The sequence below is a fragment of the Sorex fumeus genome, unplaced genomic scaffold (genome assembly GCF_029834395.1).
Source record: "Sorex fumeus unplaced genomic scaffold, SorFum_2.1 ptg000043l, whole genome shotgun sequence".
NCBI classification, from domain to species: Eukaryota; Metazoa; Chordata; class Mammalia; order Eulipotyphla; family Soricidae; genus Sorex; species Sorex fumeus.
Window position 1 is genome coordinate 45,874,211 of NW_026606100.1, and position 27,124 is coordinate 45,901,334.

Genomic DNA, 27,124 nt, shown 5'->3' on the forward strand with positions numbered 1-27,124 from the left:
AGCATTGCCGTGTATGACCCAAACTCCATTCCCCCTCCCCAGTCAGTTTCATGTTACTTAACTCTTTCTAAAATAAGGGTAATAAATTTCTTCATTGTGGGATGGTGTAAGGAGATTCTATTCACTTCAAATAGTACCTGGCATTTAGTAAGCACCAATTAAGTGTTTTAATCAGCTCAGGAGACTACAATAAAATTCCTCGGTGAATATACAGAATTCTCCTCGACTGTGGGTTTGCTGAATCAAGGAACTGATCCTTAAAAAATGGGATGATTCTTGGGGCTGGAGCAATAGCACAGCAGGTGGGGCGCTTGCCTTGCATGAGGCCGACCCGGGTTCAAGTCCCAGTATCCCATATGGTTTCCTGAGCACCACCAGGGTACCCTGCGCATTGCGGGTGTGACCCAAAAAGAAAAAAACTGAGGTGATTCTCACAGTTAACCAGTGCTATCACTGACAACATAAGAAAAAAGGTTATTCATATAGGACACTTCATAATTATTGACACTTCATAATTATTGCTTCAAATTCCAATTGCAGAGTAACCGTTTTATTTATTTATTTATTTTTTGACCCCAGGGATTGAACCCAGGACCTTATACATGCAAGGCATGCTCTTTACCCCCGAGCTACACCCCTCAAGTCAGCACTGCAGCCAGTTATGCTAAGGCTGACCTGGCGAGCAAGGCATAGGGGCCTGGGGACCTTGGACCTCCCAGTCTACCTCTGCCATCCATCCCCAGTGTCCTACACCAGTTAACACTTGAATCATTTTTAAAATAAATCCTTCCCCAAAGGAGGGTTATATATGCAAATTATATCCTAAACATTTTATTCTAAAGGAAGAAGGAACCCAGTGGGGCAGCTCACATGGGAGATGGATGGAGTTAGGAGGAAGGAGGGGGCTCAGACAGGGCCCTGGTGGTCCTGGCTCAGACGAGTCCATGGGCATTGGCAGAGACAAGAAAGAAACTGGTGTTCCCTGTCAAACCCGAACACCTGGTGAGCAGGTGCCTCCCTGACAGGGGTAAACCTCTGCTCAGAGAACACACAGTGACCAGCTGGCCCTGGAAGCGGCGTGAAGAGGCCCTCACCCTGGAGAGCTGTGTCTGGGGAGAGACAAGCCAGCCTGTGCAGTCTCCCCAGCCCCGAGTGAGCTCTCTTTACTGGAGAGCTGTGTCTGGAGAGAGATGGGCCCCAAGTGGGCTCTCTCTACTGGATAACTGTGTCTGGAGAGAGACAGCCCCCGAGTGAGCTCTCTTCATCTGCACCATTTGCTTTGGCTCTTGTAGCCCTCCCTCTCCAGCAGGATTTCCCACCTGGGCTGTCTAACCATGGGCTTTGACACGCTGGAGCAGCCTCTGCAACTCATCCAAGGCATCTGCACCAACCTGGGGTTGGAACTGGGAACCAACCTGCACCTTGCCATCAACTGCGCCGCTCAGGAGCTCATGGACTGTGTAAGTCGCCTTTGCCGACGCGCGGTTCGTTCGAGGCGCCCTTCTTTTAAAGTTGGAATTCTAGAGGAGAGCTCCTCTCGGTATTTTCCAAACAATCCCAGTTCTGAAATGAGTGTTCCAGGAGGGGTCCAGATAGAAGTGGATATGAGAAAGCCAAGTTAGCTCATGACCCAGTTAGCACAGACTCATATAATTTCAAAAGAACGAATAGTAGAAAATATCATAATAATTCTATAGAGAAATTTTGTGGTAAAAAAATGACAAAAATGGATTGCTTACATTGCAATCATGAGAGCTACTGAAGAGTAATTTAACAGACTGGTGTGTTTGGCTGAGTACAAACAATCATTTGGTTGGTAAAAGCTGAATTTGTCAAGCGTGGAAAGTGGATTAGTTGTGAGGGTGACTTGATAAGCCTCCTAGATGCATGGTTCTTAGAGTTTCTGCTGTGACTCACTTTTTAAATTTAAAAAAAAAACAATTCCATGTTATTGAATTTTATGGGGAGTGTGCTTTTATCCAATTAAATCCCGGGCAGTGCTATCCAGCACCAGGGTTAGAGAGAGTGTTAGCAATGAGACTTCATCTGGGGACCCAGAGGGAGTAATTTTTAACAAGAAAGAAGGGGAAACAGATTTATTTAAAAAATGTTGCAGCCCTTGCTTCCTCAGAGTACTATACCAGCAATTAACCTTTAAACTTGGGAAATTGGCACATTAGGGAAGCGATTGGAACATTTCTCTTACATAGACTCATATTTCCCATTTTCAAACACACATGGCCTGCATCCATATCTCCTAAAGTATGCCGTGTGTTCTCTGGTGATGATGGTGTCTCGGTAATTCACACCCAACCCAGAGGACGTGACCAAATGGAATTCCATTTTCATTTGGAACGTCAAAGGAAAAGTTGAACACTATATGAGAATCCTAAGAATCAACTACTTTCTGGAAGTTCTTGTACTCTGCTAAACTTAAACACATAAAGAAATGTTGAATGTCATTTCCTCTTTTTTTATGTAATGGTTGGTCTCTTCGCCTACCACTAAGAAAAATAATTGCTTGTTTTCATCAGCATCCTACACTGAAAGCTATGAATATACAGGTTGCTAATACTAATATTGCTTATATTCAGTAAATTGTATTCGCTTGGTATCAGAAAATTCTCAACAGTGGTGTTGGTCCAAAGTCATTAGCATTCTTCACTGACAAGATTTTACAGTTTAGCATTAGAGCAACTGAAAGTTCTTGCTGCTTTGTAATATGGAAAAAAGGTGCAAAATTCTTTCAAGTGTGGACTCCTTAGGGATCTGTTCATGCCAGTGGAATCCATTCTGTTTGTAGAAACAGCAGCAGCCCAGCAAATGAGAGTCATTCTGACCTATTCTCCTACCTGTTACCTTCTATCCTCCTACACACACACACACACACACACACACACACACACACACTGTGCCAAGTATCCTAGAAATCACTCCTGAGCCACATCTGGGAGTCAAGGTGCTGTTTTGTTGAGATTATAATAGATATGTTGGCCCTGTTCATTTCTATACTTAATGACTGTGATTGGGGATGCTCAGAGGCTATGTCTGGTCCAGTGTTAAGAAGTCACTCCTGAAAAGTGCTCAGGGGACTCTTGTGGTGCCATGGATGGAGCCGGGGTCATCAGCATGAAAGGCAGTAGCCTTAACTAACAATAGTATTGTCCCTCCTACTTTCAAGATAATATTTTTTACTACTAGAAATCATACGGGGAAAGAAATGCCTACACATAAATCTCTTTTTATTTCATATTGGTTGTTAGTATCCCCAAAGCCTAGTCCTACTTCCAAACTGTAGGACATTCAGTCAACGGGCTCTGTTCACCGTGAGTGGACAGATGGTGTCTGCCCAGGCAGGGCGGCCTCACTCCCCTTTTCAGTTCATGAACTGAAGTTACTGTCAGCCCTCTCAAGTGTCACAGCTCAGCACTGTAAATCCAAGAAGGTAAGTGTTCCCCTTCTGTTCTGAACCAGTCTTTGGGTGCAGGAGTCTTCCTAGAAAGTCAGTGTAGGAAGAACCCTGGGGTGGGGGGCAGGGATAGCTCAGTGGTACAGCACTTGCCTCACAAGCATGAGACATCGAGTTCAATCCCTGGCACCACCCCACAAGCCTGAGAACCACCCAGCGGATGGCTCTGTTGTTTGGGATCCCTGGTGTCACAATGAAGTATGTGACCTTCCGTGCACTCAGCCATGTGTGCAATCTCCACTGAGCATCACAGCCAAGTGTGGGTGCCTCGGGCCTCACAGAAGCAAGGGAGGAAAGGAAAGGGAAGAAAAGAAAGAAATATATAGCATTTCAAAGAGACAACTGATAACCCAATATCCCCCACCAATAAACTGCACGTTTTCATGGGAATGGGGCCTGGAAAGAATGTTCGCCAGAACAGGAATGATGTCTAATGTTTGAGGAACTCACACCTATCCTTTAATATTTTCCTTACACATTTCAGAGTAAAGGAAAGTATGAGGTGATGATGGGAATCTACAAAAACATGGCTGAGATGGTGGACCTCTACGTGGATCTGATCAACAAGTTCCCCTCCATTATCGCCTTAATTGATCCATTCAGGAAGGAGGTAACGTAACAGGATTTACCTTGAATCTGATAATAAAACACAGAAGGAAAAACCTCATACTTCGGGATCTGTCATGTAAAATGTGTTGTCATTTCGGCTGGGCCTGAGTTGCTTTATTTGGGCATTTATGAGCAAAGGCACTTACTAAGCGAATGAATAGCAGGAACACAATTGTATGGGAGCGCGCCACACTATGCAGCGAACCACACTATTCCCCAGCACTTCAGGAGAACCTGCATATTTACAAGCTGATGGAAGCAAAGCCCGCTGTGCGAGCTGGTGCCTCAATAGGTTAATCACAGATCATTTTCAAGTGCTCACGGAAACAGGACTTCAGCTAGGCCAAACGATTTTTTTTTATCTAAATCTGGTTACTGCATATGCATAAAAGCAACAAAGCCCCATTTTCAAAATGGTCCAAGATACTGAGTTGTTTTTTTTTTAATCTATTCCAGTGAAAGCATCTGACAAGGGTTGTTTATATGTACCAGAACCCTCACTTCCTAAGCTACTTTAAACTCCGAATTTACATTGTTGAATTTATGAATGTGAGATCCGCTAGACACATTGAGTCACCTCTTTGGGGTGACTCACCTCTTTAAATCTGGGCTCCTCCTTGGAGTCATGGCGCCCCAGTTCCATCTTTCCCAGCACATAGGGAGGTTGCTGAGAGTGGGTTCTCCAGCCTGTCAATCTGTCTTCTGGTATTCAAGAAGACAGGCGCTGACTACAGCTGGTTTTACTTGATTGTTATTTTGGCTGTGTCGGCCAATGCTCAGGGGTCACTTGTGGCTCTGTGCTCAAGGATCACTCCAGGTGGTTCCAGGGAAACCATGTAATGCTGGGGGTTAAATCGGGGTCAGTTGTGTGCAAGTAAAGCACTTTAACCCCTGTGCTAGCTTTCCAGTCCTCATGGTTGATGATCCTTTCTAAAGAGATAGGCTGAAATCTGGTGCAAAGGTTTAAGACTTCTTTTTTTTTTTTTTTTCAGAGAGTTCATTTCATTTTGTGGCCTCACTGATAAAAACAAAAGGCGTTGAGAGTGAGGACTGAGAGTTCCTGTGGGTAGGGCTGGAGCTATAGTATAGTGGGCAGGGCATTTGCCTTGCACATTCCCTATCCAGGGTTTGATCCCAAGCATCCCATATGATTCCCCAAGCACCACCAAGAGTAGTTCAGAGCCAGAAGTAAGCCTTGAGCCTTTCCAGGGTGATCTCCTGCAAAAAAAAAAAAAAGCCAAAAAAAAATAGTTCCTGTGCATTTATTTAAAGTGTCCACTTTCCAGCGTGGGAGGTGTGTGTGTGGGGGGGGGGGAAGGGTGGGCTGGAGGGGGTTAGTAAAATCTTCTGACCAATTGTTACCAGCCTTATGGATCATATAACGGAGGCACATTTGAATAAAGCCTGGGTTTGAATGATTGTGGGTCAGCATGGAGAGTGAGCAGCCATTGACCCACTAGATCTTTAAGCTGAGATGGAATTAAGTTTCTGTTCCACGGAGTTCATCCATTTGTATCGCTGTGGTATGGGCCCTATTCAGCCACAGCTGCAAAAGAAAACTGTTGTGTGTGTCTCATAAACGGGTGCAGCTTTGCGTACTTGGTGAGTGCTGTTGGTTAGCGATTGTGTGTAATGTTGTACAATGATGGTTTCTTACATATTCACCCAGGACTCCGAGCAGTGGGAGAGCATCTATAACGCTCTTGGTTCCAGGTGTCACATCATTGCAGGAGCTGAGTCCAAAAGCATCGCTAAGCTTCTGGAGGACGAAACCATTAGCAACCCCAAGTCCAGTGGGTTGATCATCAGACACACAAACCAAACGACCATGTCAGACCTGGTGACAGTTACTAATCTTGCGGACAGTGAGTACAACATGGGTCAGAAAGACTTGATTAGGGGGCTGGAGTGACAGCACAGCAGGTAGGGCATTTGCCTTGCAGGCAGCCTACCCAGATTCAATTCCCAGCATCCCATATGGTCTCCTGAGTACCACCAGGAGTAATTCCTGAGTGCAGAGCGAGGAGTAACCCCTGTGCATCGCCGGGTGTGACCGCCCCCCCCCCCCAAAAAAAAAAGACTTGGTTAGACCAGAAGCCAGGAATAAATTTGAAAAGAAAGCTGCCCAACCTTCTGTGGGGGTGGTGCTATGGACGGCACCAGGGCTTCCTGGGTCACTCACAAGAGGCCAGACCCAGCCCCAGTCCAGAAGCACTGGCCTCCAGAGGGGCTGCCCGAGGTGAGACAAGGACCCATCCCCTTCGGCATCAGAGGACCTCGTTACCTCCTGGGCCCACACTGGTTTTATTTGTTGGTTTCTAGGACACATAAATGTCTGATTTGTGTGTTGGGCAGCACTCTGGGATCGTTCCTGGTGCAAGGCATGTGCTCTACCCATTGTACTCTCCCTCTCCAGCCCCCCCAAAACACTGGTTTAACCCCTCTAGAAGTTTCTCTTTCCCACCATGAGGTCTTAGAACATGCCATTCTTTGATCCAAGAAGTTTCTTGGCTTCTTCCCTTTTTTTGGATCATTTTGCCTTTTTATCCCTGCCTTCTGCACCCCTCCCTAGTTCGCCTGAGCCCTCCCCATAGCAGATTATATTCTCCCTTTGGGGGGATGACCACAAATACCCATATGATTACTTCAGGTCTGCTATTCCACACTAGACAGTACACTCCTGTGAGCTCAGGGCATCTTCTTCACAATACACAATGGCTGAAACAGGAAGAGCGGGAGTGGGTCTGGGAAAGGAGGCATGAGGCTAGTCTCTGCGCTCACACGGGACTCAGACTAGCAGTCAGAGGCTAAGCTGGGTGCAGGAGGATGGGAAGGGGTCCCTGGAGCCCCTTGGCCTGCAGATTGCTCTAGTCTCTTGCTAATCATTCACCTGTAGTTCTAGCCCTGGCCTTTCCTCCCAAATCTGCTGCTTTGAAATCATTGTCATTCACTCAAAGCTGTTCCGGCTCTCGCCTCTCAAAAAACTGTCACTACAGGAAGAGCTGTGGCTTCCACTCTTTGTGGACTCTGGCGGATTCCAAAGGGCTTTGGGATCCTCAAATGACTGATAAAATACCATCACTGCTCTTGTAGTAAGCATTCAGCATGACAGATTCCTTTAAAGTAAAATCTTTAAACCATTCAGGTAGGCATTATCCCCTCCCCATCTGATACCCCTATATTTAAAGTACATTTTGTCTCGAAGATGCACTTTCCTCCCGGCCCCATGTTGAATATGAACAAAATTGAATTGTATTTTACAGGTATGGTCTTTAAAAAAAAAATGTGTCAATTTAGGGCCAAGGAAGTAGCTCGGTAGTGGAGTAAATGCCTAGCATATATAAGATCCCAAGTTTAATTTCCCCTTTCCCCAAGACTACATCTACATCTCCCCAATACTGGTTATGGATAGTTCAGGTGGCAGAGGCCCCCCAATAACTGCAGTGGGGGGACACTATAAAGAAATATATCCATTTTACTGGAGCTTTCCTACCCTTCGGCAGAAATAGTGATGCATCTTACAATTTTTGGTACCTTAAATTTGATAAAACATGTGTTCTTCCTGTATTTAGCATCTAAAACTACTTAAAAACAGGTGAGGTAGCAAAAAAATATTTATAAAGCCAGGGTTTATAAAAATGCAAATATTTGGATTAGAATTCTTAGGAGACCCAAGCATTTGACTAGTTCACAGGAAAGTTTTACATATCTGCCAAACTTTAGGTTTTGACCCGAGCTCACATATACACTGCGTCCCAGGTAAAACTCAAAGCATTTCCTCTGCTGGTAGGTAAAAAGCTCATCAGCATCTTGGGAAGCACAGAGGGAGAGTCCTGTGATGACAGCCTCGTGGATCTGGTAAGTGCTGGAAGCTGGTCAATTGCAGAATGGCCAAAACACTGCTTTTATCACGAATTGGTATTTCAGAGAAATGCAGTATTCAGAGAGGAAAGTCATGTAACCTTTTATGAAATAGGCTTGCTTCCTCCCAGACAGCTACCTTTTTCAAAGAGCTAATCTTTGAACTTTTAAAAAGAAGAGAAATTGAAGTCCAGAGGAAATGATGAGCACGCTAAAATGAAGGGGGTGGACACGTGCAATCTCACCTCCTAAAATGAAGTCAGAAAGGCCAGGATTTTCTGAGACGAAATGAGCAGGCTTACATGATGAGCAGTGTCTGCGGTGGAGACACACTATATCTCTTTACCCTTTTCAGACTCTCAGCTGGGAAGCCAGGCCACTTTCCTTACGGGGGGAGGGGGGAGAGAGAGAGAGAGAGAGAGAGAGAGAGAGAGAGAGAGAGAGAGAGAGAGAGAGAGAGAGAGAGGGATAGAGGGAGAGAGGGAGAGAGAGAGGAGAGAGAGGAGAGAGAGAGAGAGAGAAAGAAGAGAAGAGAAGAGGAGAGAAGAGGAGAGAAGAGGAGAGAAGAGGAGAGAAGAGGAGAGAAGAGAAGAGAAGAGAAGAGGAGAGAAGAGGAGAGAAGAGGAGAGAAGAGGAGAGAGGAGAGAGAGGAGAGAGAGGAGGGAGAGGAGGGAGAGGAGAGAGAGAGGAGGGAGAGAGGGGAGGGAGAGAGGGGAGGGAGAGAGGGGAGAGAGAGAGGAGAGAGAGAGGAGAGAGAGAGAGAGAGAGAGAGAGAGAGAGAGAGAGAGAGACGACTAAGTCATACAGGAAACACCAGACCAGCAGGGATCATACGGACCTGTAAATGCAAATGTGACCCCCTCCATTGTAAGGAAATGTTTTTTTTCTTTCCCTCCTTAAGGCCACTGGACTCGGTGTCCGGTTTGTCAAGTTGGGAGGTCTTTCTCGTGGTGAACGGGTGACTAAGTACAACCGCCTTTTTGCTATTGAGGAAGAGCTTGTCCAGAATGGAACACTGGGTATGCTTTCTCGCTTTGTTTTTACTTAGCCATGAGTAAGAGGACAAAAGCTTGGGAGAGGGAGCATAGAAGTCCCCCCGCAGGAGGGCAGGAGAATCCAAAGACCATAAATAAGCACTGACAAAACTAGGATGGCATTTGCCACAATGCATATTGTTGTCCTAATGGATTATCTATTTACCTGAATGCTGAAAACTCTCCCCCTTCTTATCCTGAGTAGGCAGCATGAGGGTTTTCAATAGAATTAATTGATTGGAATCTCCAAACCCACCTTTTGTTGTGGTCCAAATTATAAATAGGGCTTTTCTTCAGAGTCCAGGAGAGATACACACACACACTCTTTCTTCTAAGGGTTTCTGGAAACAATTAATTTTACTCATGACAAGGAGACTACATGTAAATGTTAATGCTGTGCTGTCGAAAGGCTCTGCTTTCCAGAGGGATGAAGCAATCACTTAGGACATCAGTCCTTTGTCAGTTTGCATGGGTGGCAGCTACTGGTAATTGGAAACACCCCAAAGAATCCATTTTTATTTTTTATATTATTGACTGATGCTCTGCAGAGAACATGGAGAGCATTTAAAGAAAACCAGTAGTTGTCATCATTATTCTAAAATGATTTTGTGTATATTTCAGTACATAATTCATATATGGAAAAGTATGTATTATATAAGTAATGCTGACAACATTCAATATTTTGGGAAGCTATGAGAGGTTCACTATAGAATGAATGTAGAGAGTTTATGCCAATTGCTGACTGGGAGAAGGAAGCAGTTCCAACTTGTGATTTGGGATCAGAATGAAAAAGAAGAGACCAGTAGAAAAAGTGATTATAAACTGGCGATCATTAACACATGCAGTATCTTGAAACAGCCTGGAGTCATGCGGAAATGTGGAATTGAGGGACAGAATCACGTCAGGCCACTCAGAAGTGAGCACTATAGTGTGAAACCCACCTAGCAATTCCTTTAGTTATGTCCTGATTTGGGGAAGACTTCAGTCCTTTAAATGACCATTACATTCCCAGACAGATTTCACCACAGGGGAAATAGATGCTTTGAGGCATCAGAAAGGACTCCAGTGATCAGTGCCTAGTTCCTTGCTGGTGACAGCGTAAACTCCAGGACACTCCCAAATGGATTAGTGCATTAGTGAGAATTTCTGAGAATTAGCGAGAATTTTTGACACTGGCAGTGAGGAAAGGAAGTTAAGGGGACTGGGGCAAGAGATAGTACAGCAGGGAAGGAGCTCATCTTGCACAGGGCTGACCAGGATTCAATCCCTGAGTACCACCAGGAGTAAACCATGAGCACAGAGCCAGGAATTTGCCGTGAGAACACTCAGGTGCAATCTAAAGACCAAAAATTAATAACAATGAGTTAAGGGGTCCAAGATCTGCAGAAACAAGTCACCCTACTCTCAGTTTTAGGTGGGAAATCTTGGTAAAAGTTAACCACTAAAACATCATCACCATCTGCATGAACCCATTTGGGAACTGTCTTACCTTGGAATGGTTAGTGGGCAAGACTTTGTATTTCTGGAGAGTATTCACCTTCCCCTATGCCCATTTTCTTCCTTATCCTTTTCTACTAAGCCTCTTCCCCAAGTCCATTGTACATCAAATATTCCAGACTGTTGTAGGAGGGTACAATGCAAACTGAACACATGTGCTAAGTAACTGATGTCCAACTATGGATTCACCCTTAAATGGTTCTGGGGAGTGGGGGGAAGAAAATTTGGGACATTGGTTCTGGGAAATTACACTGGTGAAGGGATGGGTGTTGGAACATTGACTCACACCCAACCATGAACAGCTTTGTAATGCTCTATCTCGTGGCGATTTAATAAATCTATTTTTAAAAAAAACCTTTACACCAGATAACTTACATTTAGAGTGTAGAAATACAAAATAAATATATAAATAAATAAGTGGATAAGTGGTTCGGATTCATAAATATCTCTTAAATCATATAGCAAATAACATTGCAACTGGCACTGTGGGATTAGGCAGTCAACTTTATTATTTCGTTTTATTGTTTTTTTTTCAACCCAAACAGGTTTAAATGAAGAACACACATTTTCTGACTTACATGAGGAAGCACAACAGGGTGCAGCCATGCCTGAGGCTGATGTCCAGGCTGGGGACCCGAATGAATTCCAGGAGCTCATCTTCCCCACAGAAGTGCCCGAGCCGTCCACCTGACCAGGAGTACCTTTTGGAGGCAGATGGTCAAAGCCACATTTGCAGCTACCCCTTGAGTGTTGTGAGACTGATAGGTCTCAAGTTTGCTTCATATTACTTCTGCGTGTACACTTGACTGTGGAAACTCTTTTTAATTCTCTAAGTTCACTGTTGAGGCAAATACAGTGCCAGTGCTTTTACCTGAAATTGTGTCTGTGAACACTGTCTTAGAGCCATTACTTTTCTGCAGGGATTGTGTTGGCACACTAGCTCCCTTCTCCATTTGGGAATGGGGTGGGTTCATCATCTTATAAAGAGATCACTCTTTTTACCATCAACTTCACTGTCACTGTCACTGTCCTCCCGTGTTCATCGATTTGCTAGAGTGGGCCCATCAACTTCACACTCAATTCAAATATTCTGAATTTGTGATAGTACAGCAGGTAGGGTGCTTGCCTTGCTGCTGGTGATTTGGTATAGGAATACCAAGTGATGGCAGTGAGCAAAATGCTAGTGTTCTAGCATTTTGTCCCCTGAGCAACAACAGAGCACCACCAGGAGTGATTCCTGAGTGCAGAACCCCTGGAGTAACCCCTGAGCATTGCTGGATGTGGCCCCCAAACCAAAATCAACAAATATTTTGACTTTACAAATCAGTACATTTCTGAAAACAAAACTGTAGACTCTGTGCCAGGAAGAGGCACACACCTTCTGTGCTGATCTTACAGAAGTGCTAGATCATGCTAGAAAGCACGGCCAGCGACATTTATGCCACCAACCTCAGGCAGAAGTGCGAGAGCTTCATTGTTTTTCACAAGCATCCTCTTCCCTCCAATGCCCTCTTCCCTTTTTATAAATTTTAATTTCCCTTATATTAATTACATCTTTGCCATTTCTCTGTTGTTAACAAGAATGGGTAAAAACGAATCAACATATCAGTCAATGAATATGAATTTTTCAATGCCATTTAATAGGTACTAAAAAGTGATGGAACGTATAGGTTAACTGAATTGTCTCTCTTGGAAGGTATAATTGGGTTATGGCAAAGGTGATCTAAATAAACCCATTCAAATACATATCTTTAGATCTGTTATTATCTAACTGCTTTAACTGGCTTAGGGCCCCTGTTAAAAGTTACCATTTGCGGGAGGAATCAACCTCCCGAACTTCAAACTGTACTACAAAGCAGTAATAATTAAAACAGCATGGTACTGGAACAAAGGCAGAACTGCAGACCAATGGAACAGGGTTGAATACACTGACATCTCTCCTCAATCATATGCTCATCTAATCTTTGATAAAGGTGCAAGTAATGTGAAGTGGAGTAAGGAAAGCCTCTTTAATAAATTGTGTTGGCATCACTGGACGGCTACATGCAAAAAAATAGGCTCAGAACTCTGCCTAACACCATGTACAAAAGTAAGATCAAAATGGATTAAAGACCTCAACATCAGACCAGAAACCATAAGGTACATTGAAGATAAAGTTGGCAAAACCCTCCATGACATTGAAGCTAATGGTATCTTCAAAGATGCCACGCCACTGGCCGAGCAAGTGAAAACAGAGATAGATAAATGGGACTATCTTAAACTAAGAAGCTTCTGCACCTCCAAAGAAACAGTGACCAAAATACAAAGACAGTCTACAGAATGGGAAAGGATATTCACCGAATACACATCTGACAAGGGGTTGATATCCAGGATATACAAAATACTGGTTAAACTCCACAAGAAGAAAACATCCAACCCCATCCAAAAATGGGGCAATGAAATGAACAGAAACTTTCTCAAAGAAGAAATCCGAATGGCAAAAAAGCACATGAGAAAATGCTCTACATCATTAATCATCAGGGAGATGCAGATCAAAACCACAATGAGATACCATCTCACACCTCAGAGACTGGCCCACATCAAAAAGAACAAAAGCAACCGATGCTGGCGTGGATGTGGCGAGAAAGGGACACTCCTTCACTGTTGGTGGGAATGTCCACTGGTTCAGCCCTTCTGGAAAACAGTATGGACGATTCTCAAAAAATTAGAAATTGAGCTCCCATTTGACCCAGCAATACCACTCCTGGGAATATATCCCAGAGAGGCAAAAATGTATAGTCGAAGTGACATCTGCACTTGTTTGTTCATTGCAGCCCTCTTTACAATAGCCAGAAACTGGAAGAAACCTGAATGCCCAAGAACAGATGACTGGTTAAAGAAACTTTGGTACATCTACACAATGGAGTACTATGTAGCTCTTAGAAAAGATGAAGTCATGAAATTTACATACAAGTGGTACAATATGGAAAGTATCATGCTAAGCGAAATGAGTCAGAAAGAGAGGGATAGACATAGAAAGATTGCATTCATCTGGGGGATATAAAGTAACAAAGTATGAGATTAATACCCAAGAATAGCTGAGATCAGCACCAGGAGGATTACTCCATAACTTAGAGGCCAGCCGGGTATCCTAGAGGAAAGGGCTATTCAGATAGAGAAGGGAGCACCAAATAAAGGATGTTTGGAGGATCCTCCCAGGAGGGGAGATGCATGTCGAAAGTAGACTATGGACTGAACATGTTTGCCACTCAATGCCTCTTTTGCAGACCAAAACACCCAAAAGGAGAGAGAGAACACAGGGGATTGCCCTGCCACAGAGACGGGGGGATGGGGGGATGGGGGTGGGAGGGATATTATCCATGGTGGTGGAAAATGGGCACTGGTGGAGGGATGGGTATCTGATCATTGTATAATTGAAACCAAAGCACAAAAAATTGTAAATCTACAACTTTAAAAAAAATAAAATAAAATAAAGGGAAAAAAAAATTCTGAAAAAAAAAAAAAAAAAAAAAAAAAAAAAAAAAAAAAGTTACCATTTGCTTTCCCCCCAAATTATATAAGCTGCTATGCACTGACCTGTGGGCTAAGTTTAGATTTCCAGTGGACTGAAAAAGTTTCTTCTTTTTTTAATTCTTTTTAATTTGAGGGGAGGGGGTAGCCACACCAAGCGGTACTCAGGGATCACTCCTGGCAGGGCTGGGGACCATATGGGATGCTAGGGATGGAACCCAGTTTGGCTGTGTGCAAGGTAAGTGCTCTCCTTGCTGTACTATCGCTTTTCCCCATGAACTCAAAGTTTTTACTAAGTGCTCTGGGCTTCTCTGTACTAACAGAGGATCTAAAAGGCCATATAGTAGACTGGGTGGGGCAGTGGCTTGACCCAGGCTCAGAAGTTGCACACAGTCTGGAGAACTGCTTCAATTCATGGTCCTCACCTGACAGCAGCAAGGTAATTGAGATTATCTAGAAGTGTGCCCTGGAACTTCGACATAATTATAATTTTTTAATTTTAATTTTATTTTAAAAAATTTTGACACAATTATAATTAGACAAGAAAGGTACAATTGAGATTAGAACTCAATCAGAATTATTCAAAGAGGTGAGGTGGTACCTGATCCAGGCCAGCGCTTCCATTTCTAGGTAGAGCTCAGCCTACTTACCTTTATTCCACTGTAGGGCCAGAGCCACCAAGGGGTCTGAGTCTTTTAATTTCTCTTCCTTAGCCAGAGAAGCACTGAATCTATTTATCTCTTGCCATACTTAACATTGTATGATCAGTAGAAAAATAGAGGTAGTCGACATGACATCTTCCACAACAGAGATGGAGGAAACCGGTCATACCTCATTTTGGGATGCCGGCAGGGTTAGGAAATTTCTGTGGGGAGAGGAACTCTATGTGGGGCGGGCCACTGATCCTTCTAACACCCATGATGACAACAGCGGGCAGTGGGCTCTGCCAGCCCACTGCCACTGGAGCTCCTTGTTTCATAATGAAAGGTGATTCAACATGTACAATGTGGCCATAGATAAATCATCTGTTTTTAAGATTCACTGTCACTGTCCTCCCATTGTTCATCGATTTGCTCGGGTGGGCCCAGTAACGCCTCCATTGTGACAACTGCTACTGTTTTTGGCATATCGAATATGCCACAGGGAGCTTGCCAGGCTTTGCTGTGCGGGCGAGATACTCTCGGTAGCTTGCCGGGCTCTCCGAGAGGGGTGGAGGAATCGAACTCAAGTCGGCTATGTTGGCCGCTTGCAAGGCAAACGCCCTACCCGCTGTGCTATCACTCCAGCCCATTTTTAAGATTATATTAAATATATATTATTGTGTATGTATATGGGTAGGGAGTGCCTTATGATATGTCCAGGAATATGTTCACTCATATGTGAGGCTTAGTCCGAGCATATAGAAAGCGGCCTGGAGCATGGTGATTAAGACACCCCCTACCCATTTTCTGTAATTACCACACCATATTTGATGGGGTTCAGATAGTAGGCAACAAATCATAGACGGATATATATATATATATATATATATATATATATATATATATGCCTCTTGGAGAGTCCGGCAAGCTAAGAGAGTATCCCAACCATATGGCAGAGCCTGGCACGCTACCCGTGGAGTATTTGATATGACAAAAACAGTACAATAACGGGTCTCATTCCCCTGACACTGAAAGAGCCTCCAATACGGCAGCGTTGGGAAAGACAAGTAAGGAGAGGCTGGTAAAATCTCAGGGCTGAGATGAATGCAGATGTTACTGACACCCTCTCCAGTAAATCAATAAATATCGGAATGACAGTGATACAGTGATATGTATATATATTATATAAATTTTTCCTGTGAGGTCTGGAAAGAATTAAAATTATATATAATATGTATATATTATATGTAAAATATATATATTTTTCTGTGAATTAGATTCCAAGTCTGGAAAGAGAATTAACATTATATAAAAATATGTAATTATATATCATAAAAATTCTCTCTATGTTTTAATTTTTTTCTGTGAATTAGATTCCAAGCCTGGAAAGAGAATGAACACTATTACCCACAACTCATTTTTCTAGCAATTCACTGTTGACAAGGAAGGTGTGGGAGGAGGCATGGCTGGTGGAGCCACGGTCATAGCAGCCACCTTCCCACTGAGACCACGGAAGGCCCATGGCTAGTGGCCTGCGAGTCCATCCCACTGAGCTGCCACAGGATGGACCGCTGCAGAAGCCTCAATGGAAGGAGCTTACCTGAGACTGGCTCAGATCCAAATTCTTACTCTTTCAGAAGGGAAAGAGGCCTTTGATGCTTTGCAGAAATAGTAAGCCCTCAAAACACACCTATTTCGCTTAACATGTAGCCGTCCAGTTTTGCCAGCACAATTTGTTAATGAGTCAGAAAAAACGGGATAGACACTGAAAGATTGCATTCATCTGGGGAACATAAAGTAACAAAATAGGAGACTAACACTCAAGAGTGGCCGAGATTAGTACCAGGAATTTTGCTCCATGGCTTGGAGGCCAGCCACACGTGCTAGGGGAAAAGGGAGCTCAGATAGAGAAGGAATCACCAAATAAAGGGTGTTGGGAGGATCCTCCCAGGATGGGAGAAGCATGCTGAAAGTAGACTATAGACCAAACATGACTGCCACTCAATGCCTCTCTTGCAAACCACAACACCCAAAAGGAGAGAGAGAGAGAGAGAGAGAGAGAGAGAGAGAGAGAGAGAGAGAGAGAGAGAGAGAGAGAGAACAAAAGGGAATGCCCTGCGACAGAGGCAGGGTGGGATCAGGGGGGATGGGGGTGGGAGGGATACTGGGACCCGTGGTGGTGGGAAATGGGCACTGGTGGAGGGATGGGTACTTGATCATTGCATAACTGAAACCCAAGCACAAAAATTTGTAAGTCTATAACTGAACCTCATGGTGTTTCACTAATAAAAAAAAAACCTATTCCTTGACCTCATTCGGGCCATAAAAACTGCATACATATTATAAAAACTGGCGTGAGTAAGAGGTCATTTATATTGTCAAAAGGAAGGAACAATGAATAATCTTTTAGAGGAAACAAAAAGACAAAGATGGCAATCCCTTCCAACTCGAATACTGTTAAGTGTGGGAGGTCTAGTTTTTTTAAAAAATTAATTAATTTATTTTGCAGAGCTAAGAACGTACCCCAAAAGACCAAGCACTGGTCTGCTGTGTTCTTCATCTGCACAATAGTACCTCACCCAGTAGGGGCAAAATTTCTTACAACTGAGGTGAATGGGAAAAGAGAAAAATGGGAGGCAGAAAAATATAATAGTTTTCACCAAATCAATTCTAAAGGCTCCATGACCATAGTAAAGGGCAGCCAGTACTTAGTAAATGGAAAGAACTTATAGAATAGCACCTACTAATTATTTCCTGAACCAGTTAACACATTTCACCAAACAGTAATTCTGGTTTTGCTCAGCACTTACTCCTGGCTCTGCACTCAGGAATCACTCTTGGTGGGCTCAGAGGACCATCTGCGGTGTCAGGGATCAAAGCTGGGTCAGTTGCATGCAAAGCAGGCATACTCCCCACTGACTTGTCACTCTCACTCCTTAGCAATGGGGGTGTTTGGATAACTGCATTATTCTGTTGAGTGTGTGATGAAATCGAGACTAGTAAGCCTTCACATCTTTGTAGTCCTCAACACTTGTCTAAGATATCAAGCAGATAGCTAACAGACATAGGAAGGCAAGCAAGAAATACCAAGTGAAATTTCTCAAAACAAGACATTTTGTAGGTAATTAAAGTTACCAATTCCTTTATAGTTTCATTAAAGGGCAAGACGGGGGACTAGAGACAGACAGCTCAACGGGCTGAGCACATGCTTTGCATGAAGGAGGCGCGGGTTTGAGCCACAGTGTTGCAGGCTCCTCCTCCGAGCACTGCTGAAAGTGCTCCCAAACATAATCCAGAGTAAGCCCTGAACAACCGGGTGTTGTCTTTGCCCCCACCCCGAGAAAACCTGAACAAAAGCAAGCAGATTGGAGAACTCAGCCCCCGAATGTCAATAACCACAACTGAACGTGAATGAGAAACTCTTGGTGCTTTTTAATAAGTGTGGTGAAAAGAGTTCAAATCACAGCATAACAATTAATTTAAGTGAATTAATGCAGTTTGTGGTTAGTCTATAATATAGCAGTATTATTCAATTAGGGAAAATTACAGTTGAAAACATTATATTTTAATTCCCCACGAGGAGACTGTTAAGTTACTGTAAAATCATTACAGGAAGAACATGGCAATAGTCAAGTGTAACAGACCTACAAAAAGATAATTATCTCCAAATTTAGGAAGTACATTTACCTGCCTACCCACCTCGTCCAGCCTACGTTTAGCACACGTGCAAAAATAAAACACAACACAACTACTGCAATTATTACTATCATTTTCTTTTACCCTTAGGTGAGAAACACCTGACAGCTACATGCTGAGCCATGCTAACAAAACTAAACCTTTCACTTTCTTTAATAGTAAAATTACCATTACGGAATCATTGTCATAAAAAAATGCATTCAAGTACATTACCACTTATTTTAAATAAACACCAATTTTGAAACAATTGACTTTGAAAAGCTGTATAAGTTTAAAAAAAATCCCTGATTACATTTCTATTTATTCGCCATGGGAGCCTGAAATATTGTACTTTAAGAGACTAACTACCACTTAATTTCTTAAAAAATAAATAACAACAAACCTGTGTAATGTAGAACAGCAGTGAAGCAAGAAAATTGTTTGCTTGTCACTTAGCTTCACTGTACCTAAGAACTGTAACAAAATATGGTACTTGTGCTACATTAGTAGATGGAAAAAAAACATAATTAACTTATAGTAGAGAGCACATGGTTTGCCAAGAAAATATTCTCTAATTTCGAGGTTTGGACTTCACCTCAATTCTGCATTCAGGCCACTAGTGCATTACCAATCAAAGTCTTTGGGGTGCTTTGCACACAGTCAGTATCAAGTGATTTTCATCCTGTAGTGAAGGACTTGTGTGATTAACATTGACATAGGACCACTAGTTTCATGGCAGCTCCTGTATCTTCTCAATCCATCAATCTATTAGTCATTCATATGCCACAGTGCTGAGCAATGCTACTGCAGTTTCCCCATCAAAAGAGGATCAGACCCCAAACAGAAACTTGTGGGGAACCTTTTACATTACATTGATCAGTGATATTTATCCAATGGTCTACAAGTACCACAAACTTTCAACAATACATCTGATGAGCAGTATGCACATTATCGAAAAGCGTTTTCTGTAACCTTCTAAGGGAAGTCATGTTTGATGTAGTAATTATGAAAAACCTTACCCCTATCAAGATAACAAACAGAGACTACTTAGGCTATAGATTGTGCTAACTAGCTTAGGGTTGAACTACTTACAAAAGCAACATCAGCAAAGAAATGTGTTCTGAATACAGTGATAAGAAGAGAATGTCAATAGCCCTTGCCAATCCTGAACTGATCATGTGCTTATTGAAAATGGCTTCCACGCATATCAGCCTTCACGGTTATGGATCAGCAGCTGGAGCTGTCGGAATCTCTAATTTTTCCACTGCTTGCTTCTTTGTTTTCTGGTTTCATTCCGCCTTCATCCTCCTTGTCTTGAGTTGGATCTTTTTCAGTGACCTGGTCTTTGGTTTGGGGTTCGTGTGTGGAAACAGGATCTAAAACTACAACCGGTTCAGCTTGTTTTTCACTGCCAATGCATTGTGTCCAGCATCCAGCATTACTGGGAGGCCTAGGGAATAAGGAGTTAAACAAAACGAAAAGAAAGCAGAGAGAGAATATTTGTCTCTCATTCAGATGAACAAAAAGTCCCCGAATGTTCTAAGACTAATCAACATGCAGAAAGTGGTCTTTTGAGGTGCCAGCCATTTGGGAAAAAAAAATAATAAAGTCATTAGATTACATATTAGTAGCACAAGGCCAGGAAAAAAGAAGGTGGGGAAAGTCAGCAATTAGCTACGGAAATGTTCAAAAGTCAAGCGCACCTACCTGCTTAATTACATGCTCTTCTCAGGAAGCGCGAAGCTCATGGGTAGGCTGTGCCCAGCTTTCCACTAGGTTCTATCCTCCCACCCTCCCTGGGCTGGAAGAAGCCAGAAACCCCCCAACCGTCCTTTGGTACATTCGGTTGCAGCTTAGCTCTGGAGAGACTATGCCAAGGAGGAAACTTAATCACCCCAATCCCGATGGACAGCAGGGAGTCCTGCCAGCTGCGGCCAGCTCTGATGGGACTGGGGGCAGGGGCAGTCAGGAAAGGAGCAGGGCACCAGGGAGAACTCAGACTAAAAAGTTGCTTTTTTTTTCCCACTGAGATCCCCCTCCTCTCTTCTCTTCTGATGCAAGAAGCTACTACTTCTTGGTTGAATGGGATTGGCTGAATGCTGAACCCCTTGTGCAGATATATCCTGAACTCCCTGTCTTGCCATGGGTAAGGAAATCCAACTGTTCGCATTTACTCCTCTCAGAAGTCCTGGTCAGCTGCTGGGCATGGTGGGGGCTAGTCATACCTCTCTGCACAAATAGCCAGATGCCCACCATGAACCCGCACCACCCACTCTCCCTCTCGCTATCAGGACATGTACTGGGCAGCAACTGGACAGTCCCTTTGCAGGAGCTCAGTTTCCTCCATCACGACCTGACCCCTAGAGTAGGTCAGATACTCTCACCACCAAATGACTCACCTTTGTTGGACTTGTCTCAGTTATAATTAAAAACTAAGTATAATTAGTTTTTAATTTCTGTCTTCAAACAGAATGCTAACTGTCCACGAGAAAGGGGCTGCTCCATCTTGTTCATGGTTATACAGAGCCTCAGTATCTAGTGCCCATTTGTAGAGGAAATGAGTCAGAAGAGACTAATGAACTATGAAAGGTTCAGAACAAATGGGCAGAACCCAAGCCTTTGATGTGAATCAGTCTGATTGTCTCTTTGAAGAAGCAAAAACAACAGAACAAATCATCCGCCATTTAAAGAGAGTGACCTGCATGATCCAGTCACTGGTATAAAAATCTCAACCCAATGGCCACAGTAGATGTATCACATTCTAACCTGTACTGAGATTTGTCCAAATGTCTGAAAACCAATCCATTTGGCTAACCAGTTAGACTAATCATGTGCTGCAGTGATCATAGTTGACTACCACAAAACCCTTTTTTTTGAAGGTGATAAAAACAAAGAAACGAGCATTAAGCTGAGATGAGAACTATATGCTATCGTGAGGGCAGACTTCTTTTCTTTTTGCCTCAATTAGAGAACACCATTGTCCTTCGCCAAGACGTTCATTACCACACTCTGAGAATCAGTCTGAGGGATAGTTCCCCAGTGGTCCCTAGATTGACTTTCTCTGACTCAGACTCTTCCACTGTGGCCACAGAGCTTCTGTCATCCCCTCTGCATGATATACGGGAACCGTTTTCGGAACTGAACCTCCAACAGCGGGGGGAGCTAGCTGACAGCCTATTCAAGTTTGCTGCCTCTGTATGGGATAATGCCAACAATCCTGACAGCTGAGAAAGAAGATGGATAAAAAGTGGCAGACGCTGAAGACAAATCAAGGCTACACCTGTCCCTTGAAGTCTAAATCTCTAATTTTCAGGACGCAGACAAGTTGTAGGGCAAGCTCAAGCTACACATGCACCTGACCGGGGATTTGGAGAAGCTGGATAAGGAGATAGGGTCAAGAAATTGCTGTCACATGCCACTGAGGCGACAACATGCATGCACTGCCAGGGTGCCTGGTCTGTATTTTAAAAAAAAAAGTAATTGCCTCAATTCTGCCTTCAAAATCTCATGCAAATCTTCCCTGGGAAGAATCCTAAACTGGACACAAACTGGAATTCTAGAAAATGAAGTTCTAACCTGACTAAGTTGCTAGAGACAAAACCAAAAGGCCTTCAGGCTGTGTAACAGTTGGTTCCACCATGTTAGGTTCGAGCCCACTGTGATTAAGTAAGCCAATCAATCTGTTGGAAGCATGCAAAGGAAGTATTCATCTCATTCTAGATAAGCAACTTCCATCAACCTATACTGACCTTCATAACTTCGGTAGAACTACCATGAGTATTTTCATGCCCCTGTGTATTTGCAGGTGAAGGGGGGGCTTGTAAGCAATTTTTTTAAAGCTTTCTTCAACAGCTGGAGGCTGAAAACATCCGGGAATGCTTTCGGGGGAGCTCCAATACAGCAACAAATGAATGTTGATTGAACCGTGAACTCAGAAGCCTTGTATTGTCAGGCTGAAATTGTCCTAGATTGTCTGCCCAAAGAATTGTTCTTCTTTCTTGAAGCAAGCTTCTTGACTGTAATCTATTATTAAGTCACCTGTAGGCTACAATTTGAGAAATTCTTTGTTGAGTATCACTGAACTTGGCACAGTGGGCAATTTCTCTGAATCTCTGCTGTAGGAATCAGAGGAATTTTTGAATTTTGATTTTTCAAGGTTAATGATCAAGCACTCAGAATTACAGAAGGAATCATGGCAATCATTTACCCCTCCCTTTCTTTTACAGACAAGGAATCTTAGGGTGAGAGAGAGAGAGAGAGAGAGAGAGAGAGAGAGAGAGAGAGAGAGAGAGAGAGAGAGAGCCTGGCCTAAAACAGCAGCAAAGGCAGAAGAAGAATCTGGAACTCCCATTTCTCCACTGCCCTCCTTTCCCAGCACTGTGCTGGTTACCAAAGCACCCCAGGAACGTGAGAAAGATGCCACAGACTAAGTTTGGCATGACTTATTTCCTTCTGCATCCTTGTTTCCAGCTGTATCTTTCAGATCTGTAAAATTAAAGCCTATTTCTTCACGTTATCTTTTTATTCCCCATCAACCCCGCCCCCACCATGACAAATAGTTTTTCTTTGTTTGCCATAACTAGGTCCATTCCTGGTTCCCATTGGGAGCCATCCAAAGCTCCTTACGGAACAAGGGAACTTCCTCCTAGACCTATTATCATCTCCATTTCCATCAAATGGGAAGAGCCAGAGTTCCATGGTACCCAAATCCCAGGCTTATGCACATAGGGAGGCAGGATCCGAAGGTAGAACTTCCAGGCACTCAAATGCAACAGCCCAATAGAAATTATAATAAACTGTTATTCTATCCAAACTTTCTATTCTACCTCTGCCTCCAAGAACAATGACTAGTGCAAACAATTAAAATTCATCCCTCATGAAAAGTAATGGCAAATTGCCTTTTGTATGCTACAAAACGTCCAGATAAAACAATATTATAGGTGATAATAAATAAGACTAAAACCACAAGATGTTCAGGATTAAAGATTAAAGGGTTCACTGATGTAAAACTAGTCCAACCTTTTCATTCTGAAGAAAATGGCAAAAACTCATGAATTAAGTATTTTTCAAAATCGAAGGTATACAACTTGTTCTTAGCAAAGGACTCATATTGTGAAATCTTGGTTTTCTGTTCAATGGTTTTGTTTTTCTCATCCACAACATCCTAATAGTCATTTATGGTTCACTCAAATAGATATTTTGAATGGGTCATTTAAGATCAATTGCACAGAGGCCATCTCACAACAAAAACGAACCAAAGAGCAAAATAACCACTAGGAGACAATATATCAACGAATGCCACTTTATGGAGCCTGATGCCGGAGTACAACTTGGCCATCCTTTTACAAAACAGCGATTTTCCCCTGCTGCATGGAAGCCAGGATGTGGGGCTTGTGCAGAATGGGCCACTAGCTGGTACAAGGAAAGACCTGACTCCAACCAGACTGGTACCAGAAGAATCAGAACAATTGCCAATGGCATTGTTGAAGCTGAACTTCATAAAGAGACTCAGTCATTTCCCAGACTCTGCCTAGGAGAGATGAAAGGGTGGCATTCTAATTTTTAAAAAGCACATCATTGTTTGCATTCAATGAAATTCCTTTCAAAATCAACTTTCCACGTTCCAATTATATTCGACAACATTCTAGCTAACATTTCGGCTGCAATTCAAATTAACTAATGCCCCAAAGAGCCCTAATAGACATGGTTCTGAGCTCAACTGAGTACAATCAAAGCTCACGAAATAAAGAGGGGAAATGCTTATTTTATGCAAATTCTGCATATCACTCAAGCTTAATTTTACTGATAATATAAAGGTGGGACATTTTGAACATTACAGTGAATGAAACTTTTAAGCCATGAGAGTTATTTTATAAAATGCTACCTCTGAAAAGCTGATTGCCAAACAGTATAAAAATGGTTGGAGGAATAAATGCCAAGTTCATTTCTATTTCACTTCTGAGGTAACTATCTTTCAAATCGCAACAGCTGGACTATTTAACACAATCTGGTGAATCAAAGTATAGTTCTTCTCTGGTCTCCCAGTGGGACGTCTGCATTAGTCCGTGGCAGGCATCCAGCAAATGACGCACAGCCGGACGGTCTGAACTCTGTTTCATTTACAATAAAAGTGGATAAAGCCGCAATCATATTTACCACCTTCAAGAACAGAAAACGAGGAAAGATTTAAATTTTTCCTTATAAAGTAGCTTCTTGGGAAAACTCCAAAGAGGAAGTCTGTTTTGCATTTTCCCATGTGTAAAATTCAAAAGTCTTAGATTTTTTTTTTTTGGTTTGTTTTTTACAGCAGTGAACTGTGCTGGCATTATAACAGAGATTTGTTTTTATTTCCCCTAGGCAGCCTATATTTCAGATTTTAATACACTTGCTGCAAACATCCCCAAGTTTCAAACCTAAGAGAAGACTTTCTATACTGTCACCAAATCAAATACTTTTAAATGTAATGAAGGTAGAACGAAACTAAAACTAAAAGAAAAAAAAATTTTTTTTGCCTTGTGTACTTTTTGCAATTCCTCTTTAGTCCAAAAGAATAAATCCGTCTTGGTGAGATTTTATCTAAGGAAAAACTATGATTTTAAATCATAAAATAACAGATCTGTTAGATGACAGAATGCCACCCTGGTTGAAAAATCTGACATCAGCCCCCTCTTTGCTGACTCGCCCTCAAGATTAGCAAGAATTCCTTTTCAACAGCAGGAACAATAGCTGAACAGAGAGGAGAGAGCTCTGTCCACACGCAGCCATATTTTCTTTAGTTGTTGTAACTCCATCATCTTGGTGCATGTTACATCCCAGGCCACAGAGCGAACTACAAATGCTTCTCCCAGTTCTCTGGTTTCTTTGGGCTAAGCTGGACTCTGGACATCTACAGATTCCCAAATATACTCGTCCACAAATGCTCAGGGAACTGGACCATTCTCAGCCGTAAAAATCAACATTCATCATGTGTAAACTAAAATGAATTTTAGCTCAGGTAAAGACCTCATTCTGAAATGGAAATACCTGTTTTTTTTAATACCTGTTTTTAAGATCACCTAGAAGTTTTCTGCAATTTGTCACAATTGAAAAAATCACCAAAAAAAAAAAAATGAAACAACATTTATACCTCATCTATTGAAAGGGAATGCTGCTTAAAAATATTTCAAGACAGTTTTTCACAAAAATCCCCATATAACACTGATTCTTCAAGAAAGATTTCCTGAACAAAATGCTTGCTTTAATTCCAAGTTTGCTAGACAGTATTTTCCTCAATATTAAAGATGCTTTCTTAAATTTACTATATTATATGCTTTAAACTATCAGATGGGACACTGTAAAGAAGTCAGTGAGCAACTTTTTATATAATTATATGATGAAGTATACAAGTGAACTGTGTTTATCATGTTTTAGAAGTTAGGTGAATTTATCCTTAGTTATATATTTAAATTCTAGTAGGCCATTTCTATTTGAAGAAATTAAAAAACTCTCTTCTGCTCTACACAAATAAAAGAAAACACAAATACTGCAGAGACTACTAAAAAAGATCTTGTAAAAAATTACAAAGCAGCAAGGGCAATTTGGTTCTCTGTGCAGAAATGATATATTTTAAGTTAATTCTCTTAAAATCATAGGTGTTTGCAACTGGCAGCCAATGTTAGAAGGCAATTAATTCTTTGAGAGAATTGAGAATTACTCAGCAGCATTTTCACAGTCATTTTCAGATTTACTCAACAGAATTTTACCAATAGGTATAACACAGCCTCAGCAATACATCTGGAAGAAGTTGCTGTCTCTACAATACTGACGGGTAGATCTTTTGCAAAGTCCACAGGGGAACTCCTTGGGTGGGGTTGGGGGAGTGAAAAAAAATGACTAGGTGAGGGAATCTCAACTTCCAGAAAATTCAGTGGTTCTGCTAATTTTTGTTGTTAAAACTTAATTGTCCATGTACAGGCACACACGGAGAACCTTTGTAGTGGTGCTTTGCTGAGCAGAGCTGTTTCCTGCAGTGTCGGTACACAATTCAGCAGTACTAAGATTACAGTTGAGAGCAGAGCAAATCCTTTAATTGTATAAGAGCATCAGATTAGGCAGGAACTTCCATGCAGTTCATTCTGCTAGCTTGTAGTCTCTTCTCAGAAACCAATGTTTACTAAGAACAGGGAAGGTGCCCTCCATACTGTACACGCATGCATGCCATGTGCCACACACCCTCGGGGATAAAGGAAGGGATGAAGAAACGGTGGAAGTGGAAAGAGCAGGAAGAAAATCCACCCTTCCCACAAATAGGGACTACAAACTTCTGTATTTTCCATTTGAACGAAATGTGGACCTCTACCTTTGTGAAAATAGCAAAATGTATGTCTAGTGGGGATCAATGTTGGAAAGAATGACTTTATGTTGAGTTTTCCCTAAAAAAATCAGTTCAGAATCTCAATTACTATTTGGTAACATATTTCTAAAGCTCAGATACTCAACTCTAATTAGAATTTTTTAAAAAATACCAGTATTTTTCTACTTCATTTTGTATATTAGTTTCATAATGAAAGTAATGGAATAAACTGAAAAGACCAGTTAGAGGTCAAAGAATAATAAAATCAATCTTACTTTTTAATTCAAAACCTGAGAGGCAATTATTTCTTTGTCTTTCACAGAAATTTGTTTGACTATTACACTAACCAAGAGATATCTAAAATTTATCTTTTATCAACTGCCCTTTGGTATTCAGTTAATGGATCAAGCAAGATGAACTATTACAAAAATAAACCTGTGTGAGGCCAAATGTCATATGTATTTAGAGATACCATAGATCTAGAAATTAAATGCAA

The 27,124-nt window shown here is 42.2% G+C and overlaps 2 protein-coding genes across 5 annotated transcripts in view; one reads left to right on the forward strand and one right to left on the reverse strand.

The window, feature by feature from the left end:
- The window catches only part of ENO4 (enolase 4), a 28,969-nt gene extending 17,808 nt beyond the window's left edge, over positions 1–11,161 (forward strand). The window contains exons 9-14 of the mRNA XM_056120328.1: positions 1,293–1,460; positions 3,954–4,079; positions 5,748–5,943; positions 7,869–7,936; positions 8,841–8,958; positions 11,016–11,161. Of these exons, the coding sequence (XP_055976303.1) occupies positions 1,293–1,460; positions 3,954–4,079; positions 5,748–5,943; positions 7,869–7,936; positions 8,841–8,958; positions 11,016–11,161 (822 nt within the window). The remainder of the gene's footprint in view (positions 1–1,292; positions 1,461–3,953; positions 4,080–5,747; positions 5,944–7,868; positions 7,937–8,840; positions 8,959–11,015) is intronic.
- Positions 11,162–18,029: 6,868 nt separating this feature from the next.
- SHTN1 (shootin 1) overlaps positions 18,030–27,124 on the reverse strand; it is a 118,049-nt gene continuing 108,954 nt past the window's right edge. For 3 of the 4 annotated variants that reach the window (XM_056120682.1, XM_056120683.1, XM_056120684.1), the window contains one exon: positions 18,030–19,746. In XM_056120682.1, coding sequence (XP_055976657.1) covers positions 19,524–19,746 — 223 coding nt within the window. In that variant the 3' untranslated portion in view covers positions 18,030–19,523. The remainder of the gene's footprint in view (positions 19,747–27,124) is intronic. The other variant, XM_056120686.1, reaches the window with a different exon arrangement.